Source organism: Beta vulgaris, chromosome 6 (genome assembly GCF_026745355.1).
Source record: "Beta vulgaris subsp. vulgaris cultivar EL10 chromosome 6, EL10.2, whole genome shotgun sequence".
Taxonomy (NCBI): Eukaryota; Viridiplantae; Streptophyta; class Magnoliopsida; order Caryophyllales; family Amaranthaceae; genus Beta; species Beta vulgaris.
In genome coordinates, this window is record NC_079207.1 from 63,345,246 (window position 1) to 63,366,540 (window position 21,295).

The window sequence follows — 21,295 nt, forward strand, 5'->3', positions numbered from 1 at the left end:
ATCAACTGTAAGTCCAAAAATTAGGAAATTTAGACTTTGTTTTATAAAAAGATGTTAAAATGTAGCTTGTTCATAACAACAAACAATTCTGATTAGTGATTATATCATTTGCGATAAAAATGCATAAATATCTGTGAGGACATTTCTATACTATTCTTAATTAAAGACTCTTAAAACCTACAAACACCATTGATAATTATCTGCTCATTGCTATCTGATCTTGATTTGCAAAGATAAAATGACAATCATGCTCGTTCAACAATAGCTCGTATATTGAAAAAAAAGTACATGTTATTAGAGGTCCATGTGTTATCAAATTGTGTGGCTAAACTAGCAAATTATTTTCCCATACTTGAATCTAGATTCTAGATAAACTTTATGCACAATGCCAAAGCAAAACAATATAAAAATTATAAGCAACAACATTTCCATCAATATCTTGAAGGAAGGAAAGCAGATTCCATAACATTATAAAAAATCTAAACAATGGCATTAACATAACCCAACTCGGCCAAAGATGCAAACTCTACTATACTCTAAAGTCTAAATTGACCAAAAGATTAGTTTTGTAGTACATACATGATACACCTGAATATATGATAATAACTTCATCTTGTTTTTGCTTATTTCTTAGGGAAAATGAAAAAAGTTGAAGAAATTTTCTATAAAACAAAAAAAAAAAGAGTTCGGAAAAAATAAGAATAATTAGGAAAAAATAACAAAATATTCAGAAAGTTCAGACACAAAATAGAAAATGTTCTGAAAAGTAAAGAAAGAATATGAAAAATTCGGAAATATGAAGTGAATGGAACAGGCCATGAACGATCTCAGCCATAGAAGGTACTCCAAGAACTAAAATAGAGTGCTACTTGTATTTTTTAAAGGAAAAACAAACACAAGATTATAGGAGAAATAATAAATAAAAAAAAAAACTGATTACTCTTCAAGGTAACCACATGCCAACATTTCACATTTGTTTAGCAATGTATGACAAATTAGATATGAAACTAATATTTTCTCTAAAACTAATTTTTTCTCTACTATCATGAACTAAACACACCCACAAAATTCTTGGAGAAACCCAGTTTTCATTGTTACTACAATTTCGTCATCTTAATCACACAAAAGACTAATATCAAATATTAACATCAAAATTTTAGTACTATGAATTGCTAACAAAAAAAATAACAATTTCCAATTTTTTATTTTAGAAACATCCAGATGATCGTACTTCCATTTGTCTTTAGTCCCTCAGAAAGAGATTTTAGTCACCCAAAAAAAGTTGCAAGAGTTTTTTTATTAAAAACAAAAAAAGGAAGAACATAAAAAATAAAAAATAAAAGTTAAACACAGGAAAATAGCAATGGAGTTTCTGGATACACACAACAGAGGTTATGATTTTCAGGCAATATATCAAAAACCCACTTAAAGAACAACAAAAAAGTTCATAACAAACCTCATAATTGTGGAGTTTTTTTAGTAAGAATACAAAAAAAATTAAAAAAGTGTTTAGTAGTACCTGAATCAGTTGAATGTATGTGGATTATTATGGTGTAAGATGAAAATGTCAGGAGATAGAAAAAAGAGATGAAGATTTTATAAAAATGTAAGTGATGCAACAGAGAAAAAGGATACTGTACCACAACGTAGAGGAGAGAGAATAGTATGTGAGCACTGAGCAGTACTGCAGTAGACCAGTAGGATAGAGAGCAGAGAAAATGAAGGTGAAGAACTTTGAACACAAATGGTAGCAAATATGGGAAAAGGCGTAAGAAGGAGGGAAAGATCAAAACTGACTATTGAATATAATACTTTGTTTTATTTGGTGGTACCTTAAGGGTTGAAGGATTTGACACGTTTGTCGATGTATAATTTCATACTCCCTCCGTTTTTTTAATGTAACATTGGACTTTTCACATTTGTCGAGACACAACTTTGACCGATAATATCTCTAATTGTATAAAAGTAAAAATTATAAAAAGTATATATTTGAAAAGTGTATACCGTGACGAATCAAACAAGATCCCACATGACTATATTTTTTCTTAGTGGTCAAAGTTGATTTGGATGAATAGTGCCCAAAGGCAATATGTTACATCTAAAAAAAAACGGAGGGAGTATTTATCATTTTTAATTGTGTTTGAGTATAATTATAAAAAAAAAATTATATTATGAAAGTATATATAATAAGACGAATTTAATAAGATCTTACATGGCTATATTAATTATTATCTCTATTATACTACCTTTGTTTTTTTTAGTTGTAACGATTAGATATTTTCCCTCTCTACTTTATGTCAAATCGTTGCAATTAAAAAAACAGATGTAGTATAAGGGAAGGGGGAGCAATGATGTCCTCTTTTGAAATGCCTATTTTGCTCCCCTTTTCTTTCTAAATTACAAAAGTAATGTCAAAATCAAAATTCACTCAAAGAAAACTATCGAAAATTAATTTATAACACTCACTCACAAATCACTTAAAAGAAGAAACTTTACAAATCACTGATACAATTGAGAAAATCACTTTATGAAAATCACGCAAATCACTCAAATAATCAAGAAACTTTATTAAAACTTAAAATTAACATACAAACTAAAACTAATAACCTAGAATGTCGATACATACAAAAACATTTACCAAAATTTACTTACAAATCACTATTCTCAAAAACCATTTACAATTAATGATGGGCCGTGATAAAAAAAATAGAGGTGTATTTGTAGTGAAATCAGAATTTAGAAGTTAGACAAGGAAAAAAAAATTATTTACTTTTTTTATAGTGTTTCCTATATATAATAAAATTTTTACATATATTTGGACCTATCTTTTCAATTATATAATAGTGATTAATTATCAAGGTAAAAAAGTTTATGTAAAATATCATTCAAGAATTAAAGTACAATATATCTCTATCATATAAAGGAAGGGGGAGCTATGGTGTCCTCGAATGAAAAGACTATTTTACCCCCTTTCCATTCTAAATAATTACAAATTCACTTACAAATCAAAGGGGGCTTCAAACAAAAATACCAAAAATATAATTATAACAAGTCAACTAAAATCATAAAAATTGCATAATTTACGTTATGCAAATCACTAAAATGAGAAAACTTTACAAAAACTTAAAAATTCACTTACAAACTACAACCTATGAAAAAATTGACTTGAAATCAAAGTTTTCACATTCTTTACAATTTATGATATATTGTACTTAATTCAAAAATCAACTAAAAAATTATAATATTAAAAATTATAAATAAATTTGATAAAATTTCAATTTTGTTCATAGAATTTAACTTTGAAAAGTAAAAAAAAAAAAAAAAGAATGGTAAGAGACTTAAGTGACAGAAACTAAACCAATCAAATTTTGCAACTAAAAACAATTATACTTCGTATGTCTAATGTTCAAATTTTGACTCTTATGCCGAAGAAAATCGAGTTTCTGTTTCGAAAAATATTCAAGCACGCATCGCGTGCAAAAAATTCTAGTGTATGAATAAGTGAATAGTGTTGAAAGTTAATATGATCCAACTAAGAAAAATAGAGAAAATAGGAAATAATTGGCCAAAATTTCAAAGGAAAATGTTCACTAGTAGAAAAAGGACGATTTGCGTCCCTTGATTTGCGTCGCACAGACACGGAAGGGACGCAAAAAACCTATTTGCGTCGCATGACAAACAGAGTACGACGCAAAACATGGGTACAAGTACCAGATACAAGCTATATGCGTCGCACGTGCCTTAAGTGCGTTGCAAAAGATCAATTTGCGTCGTACCTCAATCAACGTGCGACGCACGTACCCAGCCCAATTTGCATCGCATCGTATTTAATATGCGACGCAGATACCAAGGCCCACTCATTTTTATTTCAAAAACCACGCATGCCGCGTCACTCAAGTACTCAACCCTAATTCTCTTCAGCCGCGTCATTTTTACACTAGTAGAGATCTCTCTTTCTCTCCCTCCCCTTACTCAACCCTAAATCCTCATCCGCGTCATTTCATCAGATTTCTCTCTCTCCACCTCCCTCTCCCTCTCCCTCTCCCTCTCCCTCACTCAACAGTAACACCAACATCATCTGCTCTCTGTTTTCCGGCGAATCTTCTTCTTCACCAACAGCGACAACACCATTTCTGGCGAGCGAATCTTTAGCATCGAAGACCCGAAAACACCAATATCGACGATTTTTCATCATTTTTTTCACCGGCGAGTTCGAATTCCTCGCTACTGTTTTCTCAAATTCAAGAAGGAAAATTCAAGAAGAACGAGATTTGAAGAAAGAACGAAGTTCACTCTGATTTTGGTGATTTAGGTTGTTTTTAAATATATTTAGTGCAATTTCATACTTGTATCTTAGATCTGATTTTGTTTTTTTAGGTTCATTTTATTAATTTCGTTTTTTGTATTTTAGATCTGAATATTTAAGTTTTTAATTTCGTTTTTTAATTTTTTCTGTTTTTATTAGTTTTGTTGAATTCGTTTTTAGCGAAGGAAGTTCATTCAAATTTCGTTTTGTTGAATTCATTTTTTCTGTTTTTATTAATTTTTGTATTTAAGTTTTTTAATTTCGTTTCAGATCTTGCTTGGCTTTTTCTTTTATTAGTTTTGCTGAATTTCGTTTATGTATTATTTATAATTTATGTATCTGTTATGTATGCATTTTTAGTTTTGCTGAATTTCTATTCGCGAATTTCAGTTTAGATGTATGCGCATACGTTTGCGTTTTGTTATTTTTACGATTTGTTGTGTAGATCTCCCTCTCCATCGTTTGTTATTTTTTGTATGTTTTAGTTTTAGATCTGATGTTAGTGGTAATTGTAATCCCCCACATTTTTATAGAATTTTCATAAATATATTAAAATATTTATGTAGTTATATTTAAATCCAAATGAGTTTGGAAAATAACTTGACTTTTAAAAAGGGTTGACTATTTTTAAAAAGTCAACTAAAAATATTTTCATAGCTTAATAAAATTAAAAATGTTTTAATTAAGCATGTCTTAATAAAAGCTTTAAGTATTAAAAGTATTTATTGGAAAAGAAGTTTAATGGAATCGAAACTTCTAAAAGGATAAAAAGGAAAAGAGTCCTATTGATGATTAAAGTCCTAAGTTGATCATCTTATTAGTCATCAGATCTTTTTAAATCTTATCTCTTTTCCTAAACCTAAAAGGATTAGCCTTTATGTAAATATCCTAAAACCCAATTATTTTATCCCACACAATTATTTTATATACATCACGCCATTCATATTTTCCTCCTCCTCTCACTCGACATTTTTCTCTCTCCTCTTCCTTTGTGCCGTGAGTTCCATATTCCTCTCAAAAATCGTTTCTTCTTCGCTAAGTAACGTTTCTTGTTGAACAAGAAATATCACAAATATTTTCTTGAAGCCAAGATCCTTGCTGCCGGCGCCTCTTTCCTCCTCCTTGTTGTGGTTGTTTTCTTTTCTTCTTCTCTAAGATTCCATTAAAGTATTAATTTTTACATTATTTTATTGTTTTTAGCATGTTTATGATTTAAATTATTATTTTATATGAAGAATATATTTTCGGTTTTCATATGTATAAAAATAATAATTTCAGATTTATTATTTTCAGTTTTTATTATATATGAAAGATATGGTTTTTAGGGTTTTAAATCACTAGAAACTATATATTTAAAGTATGAATATGAGTTTTGATTAGAATATGATTTTTATATGCATTGATATATTTTCAGAAGGTTTATAAATTTTTATAAATGCTGGAATTTCAGAAAGTTTGTATTTTAAAGGTTTTTAATGATTTTTAATCACTAGAATAGTTGTACTATACTAGGGATTAAAAAATACGAAAGTTCAATACATAAAAACGATTTTAAAGACGTTTAAAAGGGTTTGGGACGTTTTTAAAGTTGCTGTAAATTTTTAGTTTAAGTATTTACTTGGTTATTTTATTTTTCTAGGCGGAGAATTCATAGTAGGGGACTTTTAGATCGAAAAAGTGGCCTACCGTTTCGTTTACACAAGGTACGTACATAGTCTACGTGCTATATGGTTTAGAAACATGCCTTAGGGATGTTTTATTTATTAGTATCATGTATAGGACTATGTTGTTCATATATATGATTTTACTGGAATTGTTTTACATGTTACTTGCCTGTGTGCTACATGTAAACTAAGAATATTTATGAGTATGACTGTTTGTATGGAAGTTTGATGCAAGCAGATAAGTTCAGTTTTTGTATTAATTCGTGAGTGAATTAATGTAAGTAAGTTGGAATCATGTGTTACATAAATTCTTGGAAATTATTTATATATCTTATAAGAACCGTGGATCTTATTTGGTAAGTATGAGTTATACCTATATAAAGGTACGGATTTCTGTTGGCTAGGTTCAACAAAGGTAAAAAGAAATAAAAGGAGTCTTGATTGATAAGTTGTGAACACTTGTTAATCCAAAGATAAAAAGGATTCTTGTTATGATTGTGTGATTTTATTTATGTGTTATTTGCTTGGTTGTGTCAACACAATAATAAAATATATTTACGTAAAGTGAAACGAGAATAAGTTATAGACTTTAGACTATGCACGTCTAGAGTTGGACACTAAGGGTTGGAGTACATGGTGGTAGCCCATGGCTTTTCTAGGATTGGACTGATCACCATTCCTCTTTAGTTCAAAGGTTCCTCGATATCGCAGGTCATTCTGGAATATGTGGTAGCTCCTGTATTTCCTATTTTTGGTTGGTCAACTCGTCCAATAACTATTCCATTAAAGTAATAAAAGTTGGGTCAAGTGTAGTTCAGTAAAAGTTGTCTATAGAGTATTATTTACTTATGTTATTATTTATTCCTGCAAGTTATGTTTGTAGTATCATGCTTAGGATTATTTATGTTTGATATGTAGTTGATTACGTGCTTGTCTGTGTTTGTGATCATGGCTTTGCCTATTGATCCTGTGGTGATCCTTCGGGGGAGCAGAGTCAAGAAAGCATTGACATTACAGGTTCGAAGATGCATACCATTGGGGAATCTGGAATGGAGAGGCTTTTGTGACATTAGTAGTATCTAAGTTGTTTCTAGGAATTTATATTTTTAGACTTTATCTTTAAATTGGTGTGTTTCAGTCAAACATTGTTTGGTTCTTATTTCATAAGTTTAATAAAGTTGATTTGGTTTTAATAAGTTTTCCGCTGCAAAATTCTGAGTAAGCCGAAACGTTATCACACGGGCGATAATGCCTGTTAATTCTCTAGATTTGTTATAAAAGTATTTTCTAGAAAGAGAGAATTATCGGGGTGTTATAGTAATGGTGATAATTTTTTCAATTAAAATTATATAAAACCATGTAACTTCTAGTATTTTTTTATGTTTTTCTTGTATTTTTTTTCTTGTATTTTAGATCTGATGTTCTTCATTTCCTTTTCAATTACTGCACACCATGTAACTTCTAGTTTTTACTGTTTCTGTACCACTACCAACTCCACTTTCTATGCTTTCTAGTTTTTTTAATAAAAAAAAAATTGTTTTTTTTTTAAAAAATTGCAATTTGCGTCGCACGTGGCCCAAGGTGCGACGCAAATCACTCATTTGCGTCGCACCCTAGGCGATGTGCGACGCACATTACCCTTTGAGCTTGGTGAATTGGGCTGTCAAGATCCACTTGTATCGCACCGTATACAGGTGCGACGCAAATAGGTGAACCATCTGCGTCGTTTCCCATACGAGGCAGATCGTTTCCGAGTCATTTGCGTCGAGGGCTTTGGCGTCGCACCAAAGTCCGACGCAAATAGGCGCCTCACATCCGACGCAAATTGCCTTTTCTGTACTAGTGGTTGTATTAGAATTTACTTTTAGGTAACTTTTAAAATAGAGAAATTTATAAGAGTTGGATGTTAAGGGTGCAACAGGAAACTCTTAATAAGAGTTAGGTATATATATTTTTGGAATAAGAGACGGGTGCTCTTAGTAAGAGTCACCAATTGCAATACTAAATTGAAACTTTATAATACATGCTTTCAGACTTTTTCGAGTTTCGAATGTCACAGGTGATTTTTAGGGACATGAGAGATTATTGGAAATTACTCAAATGAGTCATGATGGTTGAAACGATTATGTAGATGTCTTTACGTTCATTTTGAGGCAATTTTGGGTTTCACGAGAAATGAACAAATGGGATGTTCAAAGCCTTTTCATGGCAATGCAAATGGTGTCAAGCACCCGCGCAATGTTACAAGTCACGTCGGTACTCCTAGGGATGTTTCGGGAGAATATATGATCAGGTCCAGAGAAGTCCAAATCCGAAAACTGCCAAAATTGAAGGTTACTCACTCCGTCCGAAAATACTCTTCAGACTTTTTTTTTTTTTTGGGTAAACAAAGCATTCATTCATTAATTAATAAAGTTAAACATATTACAATCCGCAGATAATTGTTCCATACAATAACTAGGGGGGGAGGGGAAAATCCTAGTTACAATGCTATCACCATCCATGATCCTACACGCTTTGGCCAAGAGATCGGCCACTCTGTTGTAATTCCTGCTGCAATGTTTAATCTGCAAATCCGGCCTGTTGGTTGTCCGCTGCCTGCACATGGTAAGTAAGTTGGAGTATAGGTCAGAATGACCCCCCTTGATCAAGTGGGTCGCATCTTTGCAATCAGAATATATAATCGCCTTTGGGAGGTTATACTTCTCAACAAGATAGAGGGCCTCAAGGATTGCAAGAAGTTTTGCTGCAAAACAATTATGAGTGTAAATCTTTCTCACAAAACCCCAAAGCCATCTACCTTCAGCATCGCGAATTACCCCCAATCCCAGCAACTTCCCTAAGACCAACAAAAGAAGCATCAACATGAATCATCAAGAACTCTTTTGAGTGGGCCAAAACGAGTGGATCCCTAATTAGACTGGTTGAACCTATAGCAATATAGTCGAGCACCTTTCTCCTAGCCCTAGCTTCTAATCTTCTATAACTCTAAGAGGGGAAGGATTCTTATTGTTAAAAACACAGTCATTTCTATCATATCTCATGACATAGGTAAGGGAAGAGAGATCCCCAAGGTAGGTCCCAAAACCGATCCCTGGAGAGCATATTTTCCATAAGCTACCCTTTAAACTCTGCATTGGTACTCACAGGCATCCCCGACCAAGCCCAGACATCCCTACTTTTGCTACAGTCCCGAATAATGTGAATACTATGTTCAAGGTCGGTCTGACATCTCGGACAGGAGGGGTCCTGAGTTATGCCTCTAATCGAAAGCAAGTGTCTGTGGGGGATGCGATCCTGCCATAGAAGCCACATAAAGAATCTGATTTTTGGTTCACAGTTTCCCTTCCAGATCTAGGAGAGGTCCCCATGTCCCTCATGAACGGGAGTTTGGGCCAGATATGCCTGTTTGAGACTCTTAAGGCACATAGTTTTAGATGATAAATTATTGTTTGGTTATCAATTGTTATTTTATTGAAAAGTAGGTGTGATAGGAGTTAGTAGTTAATAAAAACTAGTATTATTTTATTTCAAGGAGAAAGAATGTAGGCTATGGTTAGAATTGGTAGGTAATAAGAGTGGTATTATTTTACTTGGAGGGGATAGATAGTGTGAGTCAATAGTTAAAAGGTAGAATGATTAAAATAATAATAGATCATATCCCAAAATAGAAGTGTAAAGAGTATTCTGGGACAGATAAAAAAGGAAAATGTAAAAAGTATTCTAGAACGAAAGGAGTATAGTACACACTTTCGAACTTTCTCGGGGCCCGAGCTCGGAACGTCACGGGATGCCTCATAGGGACATGGTAGGTCATTGAAATGAGTCATGTGGCTTGGAACGATTATGTGGATGCATTTACGTTCATTTCGAGGCAGTTTAAGGTTTCATGAGAAAATGAACAAATGAGGTGTTCATAGGCTTTTCAAGGCAACATAAGTGGCTTTCCTAGGAATGTTTCGGGAGAAAATATGACCAAAAATGTTCCAAAAAAGCCAAATTTGAGAGGAAGTTAAAATTGACACTTTTTCTAAATGAGCAAAAAACATAGTGAGTAAAACGTTAAAAAATAGATGAAAAAGAAAAGCGAGTAGAACTTTAAAATCGATGGTGGGAGTTTGTATCATATTCGTTCAGTCGGGTCCATACTCATTTGACCTTTGGGTGTACTAAGAGCTATGTATAACGCGCTATGCCTTTTATCGAATTATTTTACGTTGCTTTGCCTCATATCGCCCACCTTGTATCTGATTATCTCGTATTTTAAATTTGATTATTTTCAGTTCCTAATATGATATTATTCCAAATATGACAATTTTTTTAAAACTAATATTTCCTCCGTTTCTAAATAAGTGCAACACTTTTCATTTTAGGAAATGTCACAATAAGTACTACCAAACTCTTTTTAAATCCTTTATAATACAGAAATACCATTACTTAATTCCCACTACAACTTAATTAATCAAGTCATCTAGAACCTAAACAACATTAATTACTCAAACAACGAAAGTTCATGGGAATTTAAAATTCCCACAAAACGTGGGAACTTATTCACCTTCCCCCTTGGTGGTTTTTTGGTTGATATGAGAAAACACGGAAAATAGAAATTCATAAGAATTGAAAATTTAGTGAGTTGTTTGGTTGACAACAAAATAGCAAAATGCATGAATTAGAAATTTCTAGGAATTTTGAGTTCCCACAAAATAAAGGAAGGGCCTAGGTAGGTAGAAATTCCCATTGAAATTTCATTCCCCCTTTTGTCAACCAAATAATTTAATCAATTTTCCATGAATTTGATTAAGTAATGTAAACCAAATGACCACTTAGTCATTCAAAATTCCCACATCAATTATGAGAATCTATACAAATATATTAAAAGGATTTGATCCCGAGACCCTCAAGTACATATACTAAAGTTTTAACCACTAGGCTAAGTTGTATTTGGTGTTATTATCATAAAGTATTATATTAATAAATGAAATTTTTTCTATAAAGTATTATATTAATAAATGAAATTTTTTCTTACCTGGGGCATAGCCCGAGACTACTAACTAGTTACAAATTCATTGATGTCAATCAAACACATTAGTTAATTTTCTAGAAATTGTAAAAGGAACATCATTTCTTAGAAAATGAAGCTTTCCATCAAAATTAAATTTTCATGCATACACTATACCAAACGACTATGGCTATGTTCAGTTCACCTTATTTTTGCTTATTTCAGATCTAATGATCAGATCATATTAAATCAGATCAGAAAAAATAAGTTCAGATCAGATCAGATCAGTTCTGATCATGCTTATATTTAAAAATCATTATATCTTTCATTACATATTAGTAAAAATTATAATAATTGAATATTAATAAAGTACTCATTGAGACGAATCAAACAAGACCCCACATGACTATATTTTTTTCTTATACATTGAGAAAAATCTAAAAGATAAAATCATGTAATTAGATCAGTTCAGATCAGATCAGATCAGAAAAAATAAGTTCAGATCAGATCAGATAAGTTCAGATCAGAAAATTTCAGGTGAACTAAAGATAGCCTATGTAAGCCGTAATCTTTGAGCCTAACAACAACATAATTCTCCTGGCAATTCCTCATGAGAGCCTAACAAGCAATTTAAAAACTAGCCCTTGTGCAATTAATTAACGTGCCAATTAATGCAACATATAAAACGACTATCATATGCCACACAAATTGGGCGACTAAAATTCCCAAATTACTGGAAAATATGTGCATTTTCCCGTTTCTTGCATCTTGATTCCTACTATAACACTGATGCTTCTGAGCTAATCTTTTCGTACAATCGTACCATAGAAAATCACATCAATTCAGGGTCTTTAGCCTTTGCCCACCAACTGTTCGATGAAATGTCTCTTCGAGATGCCGTTTCTTGGAATTTACTAATTTCTGGGTACAAACGTTATAGAATTCCGGACAAAGCGTTAGAATTATATACTGAAATGGTATCTCAAGGTTTCAGAGAAAACCCATCAACGTTTTCCTCTGTTATGAGCATTTGTAGCAATGGTGGATTTCTTTTTGAGGGGGTTCAAGTACATTGCAGAGTGATTTCACTTGGGTTTTGCCGAAATATGTATATTGGGTGTTCCATTGTGGATCTTTATATGCAAATGGGGTATGTTGATGATGGGTTGAAAGCTTTGGATGAAATGCCTGAAAGAAATGTTGCTGCTTGGAATTCGGTTTTTCGTGGATTTTGTGTATTGGGTTTGTGGGATGAGATCATAAGACAGTTTCCTAGAGTGAAAGGTGATGGAGTTGAATTGAATGAACTTATGGTTTGTTATATGCTTCAGGGTTGTTGTAATGGGAACTTTGTTAGTCAGGGACAACAGTTGCATTGTCATGCTTTCAAGGCTGGATTGGTTGAATCAAATCGTTTCGTTGCTAACGCTTTGGTGGATTTTTACTCTGCTTGTGGAACTCTGAGTGATGCTCAGAAATCATTTGAAGTTATTCCTCAAGATGCTGTGATCTCATGGAATTCAATTGTTTCTGCATATGCTAATAATGGGATGTTGTTTGATGCACTTGAGTGTTTTGAGGCAATGCAATATTGGAGTATGAAACCATCTGTCCGTTCACTTGTTGCGTTAATGAATTCATGCAGCAGAAGGGAGAATCTTTCATTGGGAAGACAGTTGCATTGTTTTGTCCTGAAACTTGGTTTTGATCGTGGAAGCATCCATGTTGTCTCTGCTCTGATTGATATGTATGGGAAATGCTATGAGATGGGGACTTCGTTTAATGTATATGAGGAGTGCCATTATAAAACTATGGAGTGTTGCAATACTCTTTTGACATCTATGTTACATTGTACTTATACTGAAGAGGTGGTTGAGTTGTTTAGATTCATGGTTGATGAGGTAATTGAATTTAATGAATTCTCCTTGTCCACTACACTGAAAGCATTATCAGGATCTTCCTTTGCGGGCTTAGCAAGCTGCCAATTGATTCATTCTCTTGCTATTAAACATGGATTTGAATCTCATATCGTAGTCTCATGTTCACTAATTGATATATATTCAAAATTTGGTCAGGTTGATGATTCAAACTGTGTTTTTGAAGGTTTACTTTCACACAGTGTTTTCTCCTTTACATCAATTATAAACGGGTATGCCCGGAATGGCTTAGGAAGAGAATGCCTGAAATTACTCGAAGTTATGCTTCAGAAGGGTTTAAAACCAGATAGAGTGACATTCTTGTGTGTCTTGACAGGGTGTAATCATTCGGGTTTAGTAGAGGAAGGAAGAAAAGTTTTTGAGTCCATGAATACACTTTATGATATTGAACCAGATCAGAGGCATTATTCATGCATGGTTGATCTCTTAGGTCGTGCAGGGTTGGTATATGAAGCTGAAGAGTTGTTGAAGCTATCATATGTAAAAGATAATTCTTTCATGTGGAGCTCACTGCTGAGAAGTTGTAGGATACACAAGAATGACGTTGTTGGACAAAGAGTAGCGAAACGCTTGATGGAGCTTGAACCGGGAAATTCTGGAGTGTATATGCAAGTTTCGAACTTTTATCTTGAAGTTGGAAATTCTGAAATGTCCATGCATTACAAAGAAATTGGGAAGGCAAGACAATTGGTTAGGGAGATGGGCCGCAGCTTCATCGTCTGAATTGTGGTAATGTCACATAATCAGCCATGAAAAGCCTAAAAGGCAATCTAATTGCAACATTGAATATAATTTGAATATAACAAGAATAAATTGCATTTCTATATAAAATGGTACCAGCATATTCACAAGCTTGAACCAACTATCCATCTTAGAAAAAGAAAGATTTCTGGAAAGTAGCACCCCAGAATAGTTTGGTAGGGTATCAATTAGTTAAATGGTTGACCATAACTTATTCTTATTGTTTTATCCATTTTTTGGTTCTCTATTGTGATTTATCCTTTTGCATCACACTCGTATCTTTACAGTTGGTATTGAGATTGCCTGAAAATGATAAAAAGTAATATATATATAATCAGGTGCTAGTGGAGAGCCCTTGAACTTTTTGACTGGTGAGTCTACAGTCTCTGTTTTAAGAGTAAAGCAAAGATATGTAAAAGAATTTTCACTTATACTTCAAGTGTAGGCATGGAGAAAGTGTTGCATCTTCATCTACTTTCAAGTCAAGCCAATTTTTTTTTACAAATCTCTTGATTTTGAATGCTAATCTGTGCATATAAATGCAAACCCGGTATCGGCTCATAAATTATCCAAGTCTAATAATTTTCTAAATCATACAAAACTCACAAAATATGGAAATATTCTTTGTTCTTTTCCTTAGCTTATTGATCACGGCTCATGGGACTGCGGAATATGAGCTACAGGACAACATTGCTGTGTTTGCAGAACTCGAAAGCTTCGACATATATGAAGAAATAGAAGATGAAGTAGAAGCTTTTGGAATGCCTTCATGGACTAGTTCAAATGCTGCGCGTTTTCTCGTGAATGTTGACAGCTTTGGTGCTATTGGAGATGGAACTACTGATGATACTCAGGTGATCTTGAAGTGGCAAGGATATTCATTTAATGATGAATCTTATTCCTGCATGTTTAACTTCTGACAACCCTGCTATACTGTTTTATCTTTTTCTGCAAAACTTTTCAGGCCTTTGTAAATGCGTGGAAGCAGGCTTGTTCTACGCCAAAATCAGTCTTCTTAGTTCCTCAAGGGCGTCGTTATCTTGTTAATGCAACAAGGTTTGAAGGACCATGTACTGCTAGATTAGTTGTCCAGGTAAGTTGATAGCCAGACATGTAAATATGTCAACGCAATCTGCTTGTTATGTCTGCTAAGTTGAAGTGATCCACTATAATGCATCTGTTCACCATGGGTATTATAACTCTGCTGCTGTTGTGCTTGGAGTGCAGATTGATGGCACAATAGTTGCACCAGAAGAGCCCAAGGACTGGGATCCAAAACTACCCCGGACCTGGTTATATTTTCACAACTTGACCAGTGTCTTTTTCCAAGGCAAAGGAGTTATTGATGGGTCAGGCAGTAAATGGTGGGCTGCATCCTGCAAAAAGAACAAGACCAATGTAATTCTTTGTCATCATCTAAATTCCTTACTACTGACTGATGGAATTGATTGCATTGATCCATATGCTTATACTAATTTATCTTTCCGTTTTCTCGATTTTCCTTGATCTTACAGCCATGTAAAGGAGCACCTACGGTATGTATACCTTCTCTTGGTTTTTTTTTACCACAGAACGTGGTTCTTTTGACAGAAAAAATGAGGCATGGAGGTTGTTCTTGTGATTGTTTTAAACAATTTATTTGTACTTTTCGGACTATGTGAATGCATCAATCACTGACACATTTTCTTTTTTGCTGAAGGCACTAACGATAGATTCGAGCTCTGCTATAAGGGTCAAGGGTCTGACTATCCAGAATAGCCAGCAGATGCATTTTGTTATTGCTCGTTCTGATTCTGTGCGAGTGTCCAATGTGCTAATTTCTTCCCCAGGAGACAGTCCTAACACTGATGGAATACACATCACTGAATCAACGAATGTTGTTCTCCTCGATTGTAAAATTGGAACAGGTATTTTCAACCTTGAACTACTGTATTCATATAAGGTGCTGCTACCATGATCTTCACCTGTTATAAAAAATGCTTCATTTGAGAGGGGTAATCGTAAGTTGTTTCCTTCTTTAGTTGAAGGCGTGAAGTAGTGCTAAAAGGGTCGTATCTTTGAAATATTAACACATGTTGGTCTGTGCTAGTAGTCTAGTACTACATTACCACTTTTACATCTTGGAATAGGAGTTTGCACTATGTATTATAAGCTATTATATGGTTTAATAGCTGCTTTTATGTTGACGTTTGTGCATACCAGGGGATGATTGTATTTCAATCGTCAATGCCAGTTCAACTATCAAAATGAAAAAAATTTATTGTGGTCCTGGGCATGGAATTAGGTATGTCCTTCAATCACTATATTTCTAACTTGTAGAAGTCAACTATCTTGACTGTTCTTTATTGCACTAATTGAGTTTACCACTGCAGCATAGGAAGCCTTGGAAAGGATAATTCAACTGGCATTGTCTCAAAAGTTGTCCTGAATGGTGCATTTATAAGGAATGCGAGTAATGGGGTCAGGATTAAGACTTGGCAGGTAAGTCATGTTTTGAGGAGATACATATTTTTTTTTTTCAAACTCAACACCCCTTCCCACCCACCCTCCCCCCAAAAGCGATGCCTTGAAAAGAACCAACTTACTGTGCTGGCTACTGGTATGAGGTGGAACTAAATGCATTCCCATTTTCTGCCTCCTTTTTTATCTCAATTATTTCAAAACCAATGTTTTTGAAATTTTGAGTTTACTTTGGGGCTTACTTTCAGGCTTAAGCGTAGGTAACATTTTTTCAATTTACCATTTGAATCTTTAATTTCGAGCATTATCACTTGAATGACATCTCCATTTATTCTTAATGCAGGGAGGATCTGGCTATGTGAAAGCAGTACGCTTTGAAAATGTCATGATGGAAGATGTTGCAAATCCTATTATCATTGATCAATTCTATTGTGATTCTCCCAATCCTTGTGGAAATGAGGTATATGCTATCTGTTTATGTCTCTTTTGCTATTAAGTTAGATATATACTATGTGGTTTCTGTTTTGAGTAAACCAGCTTTGGGTGTCTACAATATAGCAGATAAAGTTCTCTCAATTATCTACATCTCTTGTTGAACAAATGAAAAAGGAAAAGTGAAATCATACTTATATTACGAAAACCATATGAAACTCTGGTAAGAGCCTAATTGGAGTAAACAGAAAATTAAATACATATCGATTTTGAAGACAAGTCAACCATTAGACTCCAATCTATTAATTAAAGCAAGCCGTCAGCTCGAGAAGGCAATCTCTTGAAAAAGTTGCTAGGAACAGAGGGCAACTTGCTTCTGAACTTTGGGTGCCTCAAAGTGTACAACCCTGCTACTAGAGCAACCACTCTGAATGGAGTCACGTACAGAAGCACTGCTGCAGAAAGGCAGAACATTACAAATAAGCTTGTCGCTCTTGGGTCCCGCCAGCTAAGCAGGGACTGGAATCTCTCCCCTTGAGTTGCTATGTCACCCACCACTGTTTGAATCCTTCCAGCCACACTTCGAAGCCGATCATATCTCATCCTCACAATTTCATGTGGCCTTGAAGTAGGAAATGTGTCAAATTCTTCATCAAGTTCATCTGGATGTACTGCCTCCGCCCATGAAAGTTTGATATTCATATGGGGTGGGTTGCGTGGGCGAAACCTATAGTTCCATAGGCCTATGAAGAACATGTAGAGGCACATAGTTGGTAGTATCAACTCTGGGTACCATATCAATATCAAAAAGAGAATGTGAACTAAGACTGAAGTAATAGGATTTTTCCAATGGCAAACATCACCGAACCATCGGCTTATTGATATTGTGCCTGACAGAATTGACATGATTCTGAAGAAATTAGCTTTGCTTCTTCGCATACTCCACAGGTGGGAATCCACATCTAACATGTATTCCACCACCTCCTTCCTCAATGGTGGTTCAGCTCTGCCTAGTCGTGCTGCTACTAAGTTCATGGCTTGGAATCTAAGACTGTCTATTTGGTTTACTGTGAAAGGGTGGATGTAATGCATTTTAGGGAGCAAGGGATGGCCATATATGTAAATCATGTTAGCTAGGGAGAGGCTGGTGAATCTAACTGCCAGCTGGAGTTCTCCCATCTTCTTCACCCCACCTGGATGCAGAACAAGGAGAGGGTAGGAATTGGCATACACCCGATGAGACTCAAGTGTGGCTAGTCGAATTCTTACCTTTCCGATTCGTGAATCTCTGGCTGAACTGACAGCAGCACTCTGCTTTTCAGATCCCCCCAAGTGGCAATTGTCGAACACTCCCAATGTAATTACTGTACATGGGTCGTAAACTTCCCATGTGTATTGCTCATTCCATTTAGGAGCAAAGGAATCCAGAATTGTTCTGCTCCGAACCCATTTCTGACCATATTTTGCCACACAGTATGCGTCTGTGGTGCCTCTGCCGTCCTTTGTCTTCATGGGAAGAAGACCTTGAGCACCTAAAATACCCACCTCCAGAATCCCAACTGGCGGCTTCCAAAGTTGACGTGCTGTTGGGCGTGTATCACTGACATACATTGTTGATTCATCCAATACATGGTATCCACCCTCAAGGCAGACTCTAAGGTGCACCCTACTGGAGAATTTCTGCTCCATCCTCCTATCACCTTCCAAAACTCCAAAACCAAATCTCTCCAGGTTGAACCAGCGAGAAACAACTGGCCTGTGGTCTAACCGCTTCTCAAAGATGTTGACTGGTAGCATAATTTTGCCTAGCACATCATCTTTTGATGGGTGAACACGATCCTCAACAGTAAGGACTAGCTGCTCCTCAAAGGGTTCAGCAACTACAAAAATCAGATCCTCATTCCAAAGTGGATTCATGGTGTTAGGTGGACTTATCTTAGTCCTCAAGACTTGGTTCCCAACTTGTACTTTCACAAGAACTTCTGGAGCTCTGCTCCTGTCGTTTGGAATCAAATCCTGAGCTTCAATCACATTCACTCTCAGGTACCATAATTTCGGGGTCATGTAAACTTTCGATCGAATGCTAAATAAGCCCTCTCCCTGAACAAAGGCTGTTTCCGTATGCCATGCTTCTGAAAAGGCTTCATCAGCCTGTGTGCCCATCCAAACAGCCAGCATTATTTCTCCCATCACCTTCCCCTGTCCTCGTCGATCCTCCAGTCTGTACCACTGAGGTGCCAATGGGCTATCAGGTGGGACCCTGCTTGGAACCTCACTCAAGTCAAACACCACTCGTCCTATGTAATCATCCCTCCCCACCATCTCTCTCTCCTTTAAAAATACTTCCAGATTAGATGCTTGGATGCGATCCTTAGAGAAAGCGAAAACCTGATTCCACTCTGGACTCCTTTTGTTCTCAAAATGCTTAGTCCTTCCTTTGTAGTTCCCTAGCTTGACTTCCACATAAGGATCACAGCTTCCAGTTACACCATTGTGGGGAAGATCTTTGGCTTTCACCACTCGAACATAAAGGTAGTGAGTTTGCTCAACAAGATCGTATGTGCTACTGAATTTCTCTCCACTATTCATCCATACTCTTCCACCATAGCCTCCTCCAGTGGGCCCCCGCTCCCCCAGCTGGGGGTTAGCATCTTTCAGCTTGTAGTCATTGTCGTGACTGATACCACCTCGTTGTTTGATGCGGATCATAGTTGGAAAATTTAGGGACTTGCAGATGTTTTTCTTGGTGACGGTTTAGTGCTTTTTTGAAACAGAGGAAGTGTTGGATATTTTTTCGTGGTCATACAACAGGCAATAATAAAAAAGCAGGTTTGTTTCTATGGGGACCTGTGGTGAATTTTGCTCTCTTTTCTTACTTTCACAATAGCATCATTATCTGCAATGGGTTTTCTCCCATTGTAAACAGCTTCTTTAAATGGTATGCAGTGGGCTCTGATTTTATTGAAATGTAAGAATAGCAACTGGCTGCTAGTGGGGTTGAGATATTCTAGGATGTTTTTGGTTTGGCTTCTGTGATAATAAAAGGCAACTTCCAGAAGTGGTCTAGTTGGTACTTGGGTTTGCTGTGTAAAGTAATGAGTGTGTATGATCCTTAGCTCCAGTTTCATGGTCCTTTTACTTTCAGTTGTTGCTCCTGAAAGAAGCTACGAGGAATCGCTTCTGCTCAAGAAATCTGAAACTCAATCCACAAGCAAGGAAGCTATCCTCTCAAAAAAAAGGGGGAGGATAAGCAAAGAATCTCAAAGGCTGTTGTTTTAACCTTCCCTCCCAACTAAGACAGCAGTTCTGGTCTGATGATTTGCCAAAAATTGCTTTGTTCAAGAATCCATGTGCAGCATACTATTTTAAGCTCCTGGATATTTTTTTGACAGATATTCAAGAAAGCAAAGTAGCCATAAAACACAGCAAGCCTTTTTTTAGCAATTCCAGGGAAAGAGAAAGCTTGTTTTTCTTGATTTTATACTTGTCTGAAAACTGAAAAGGTTGCCATTCAATGAATGGCAGTAGTAGTCTAATGATGTGACTTTCTATTCTTTTTTGTTTCTTTTGTTGTTTTGCCTTTTCCCTTTTTCGCATTATGATCACATGATTAGTTGCCTAATCTTTTCTTGTTCTCCTTTTCTCCCCTCTCCTCCATTTTTGGTTTTTCAGACAACTGCTGTGCAAATAAGTCAGGTGATGTACCGGAATATTACTGGAACTACAAGTAGCAAGGAAGCTATGAAGTTTGCTTGCAGTGACGCGTTTCCTTGCAGAAACATTGTCCTCACCAACATTGACTTGCACAAGAAGGATGGCACAGCAGAGACATATTGCAATTCCGTCACTGGTTTTGGGTTCGGAACAATCAATCCACCAGCTGATTGTCTGACCTCCAATGACAAAGATTATTCCAGTCCTGATGAGATGAAAATTTCCCAGATTAAGGAATCAACAGAAGATCACCTTGTTCATACGGAACTGTGATTTTGCTTCTACAATACTATAGGTATAACATTTTAGTAGTGGGTTTATTAAACTCAACTGGAATTATAATTCATGTAGAATACGTACTATAGGGAAGGATGTTACTTTTGACTTGGTGATTTCCAGGTCTAAAATTTTAACCCTTTTTTTCCATTTGGATTGTAATGATGCAATATATTGATTTCCAGGTCTAAGATTTTTTTTTTTTTTTCATTTGGATTGTAATGATGCAATATATTAATTGGTAATTGATTGTTATTGTTGAGTAATATAGAAAGATTGTGATGTCTACTTATTTAATGGAGCCAAATGATTCTTGCTTGATAATTAAAGGTCATAATGTTACAATTTCCATTTTTGTCTAAAGAGACTAGAAATCATGTAATTGATTTTAGTTAACTAGTGCCAAAAGTGGGCTGTCTAACCGAAAGGAAGGGTGAATTGGGATGCCTTTGCTTAAAGAAGAGGCAAAGTACTACTCCTATAGTTGTATTCAATATTGTTATATTGGGAGTATGAAAATTTTATAAATATTCTTTATGCTCTAGGATAATTGGGAAGTAATCCACGTCAAAAAAGGGGTGTAAAATTAAAACTAATAATAGTCTCTCAATTCTATACTAGTGTAGTCATTACCAAATGATTTCTAACGTTGAACTTCGTCGAGCTTTTTTTATTAATTTACTAAAATCTAATTTAAAATACTTATAATTAAGCGTGTATCTTGAATATGGTGAAAAAGATAAATTCAAACAAGTTCATTACATAA

The 21,295-nt window shown here is 35.1% G+C and overlaps 3 protein-coding genes across 3 annotated transcripts; 2 read left to right on the forward strand and 1 right to left on the reverse strand.

The window, feature by feature from the left end:
• Positions 1-11,551: 11,551 nt before the first annotated feature.
• Positions 11,552-14,428, forward strand: LOC104897370 (pentatricopeptide repeat-containing protein At3g13880). Its single transcript, XM_010684230.4, has 2 exons — positions 11,552-13,635; positions 14,288-14,428. Exon 1 carries the CDS (start codon positions 11,641-11,643, stop codon positions 13,627-13,629), a length of 1,989 nt encoding a protein of 662 aa, XP_010682532.1. The 5' UTR covers positions 11,552-11,640; the 3' UTR covers positions 13,630-13,635; positions 14,288-14,428.
• LOC104897369 (probable polygalacturonase At1g80170) lies at positions 14,062-20,821 on the forward strand. Its single transcript, XM_010684229.3, has 9 exons — positions 14,062-14,501; positions 14,612-14,740; positions 14,875-15,045; positions 15,162-15,182; positions 15,347-15,554; positions 15,850-15,931; positions 16,020-16,128; positions 16,451-16,567; positions 20,212-20,821. Exons 1-9 carry the CDS (start codon positions 14,259-14,261, stop codon positions 20,524-20,526), a joined length of 1,395 nt encoding a protein of 464 aa, XP_010682531.1. The 5' UTR covers positions 14,062-14,258; the 3' UTR covers positions 20,527-20,821.
• On the reverse strand, positions 16,717-20,212 carry LOC104897368 (FT-interacting protein 1-like). Its single transcript, XM_010684228.3, has one exon. The coding sequence runs from the start codon at positions 19,246-19,248 to the stop codon at positions 16,846-16,848; it is 2,403 nt and encodes an 800-aa protein (XP_010682530.1). The 5' UTR covers positions 19,249-20,212; the 3' UTR covers positions 16,717-16,845.
• Positions 20,822-21,295: the final 474 nt, after the last annotated feature.

Bases quoted from the DNA above. Each gene is read 5' to 3' on its own strand.
- LOC104897369 (XM_010684229.3), top strand. From the start codon at position 14,259: ATGGAAATATTCTTTGTTCTTTTCCTTAGCTTATTGATCACGGCTCAT. The intron at 14,502-14,611 runs GTGATCTTGAAG...AAAACTTTTCAG, and splicing joins GAACTACTGATGATACTCAG to GCCTTTGTAAATGCGTGGAA. The intron at 14,741-14,874 runs GTAAGTTGATAG...CTTGGAGTGCAG, and splicing joins CTGCTAGATTAGTTGTCCAG to ATTGATGGCACAATAGTTGC.
- LOC104897370 (XM_010684230.4), top strand. From the start codon at position 11,641: ATGCAACATATAAAACGACTATCATATGCCACACAAATTGGGCGACTA.
- LOC104897368 (XM_010684228.3), bottom strand. From the start codon at position 19,248: ATGATCCGCATCAAACAACGAGGTGGTATCAGTCACGACAATGACTAC.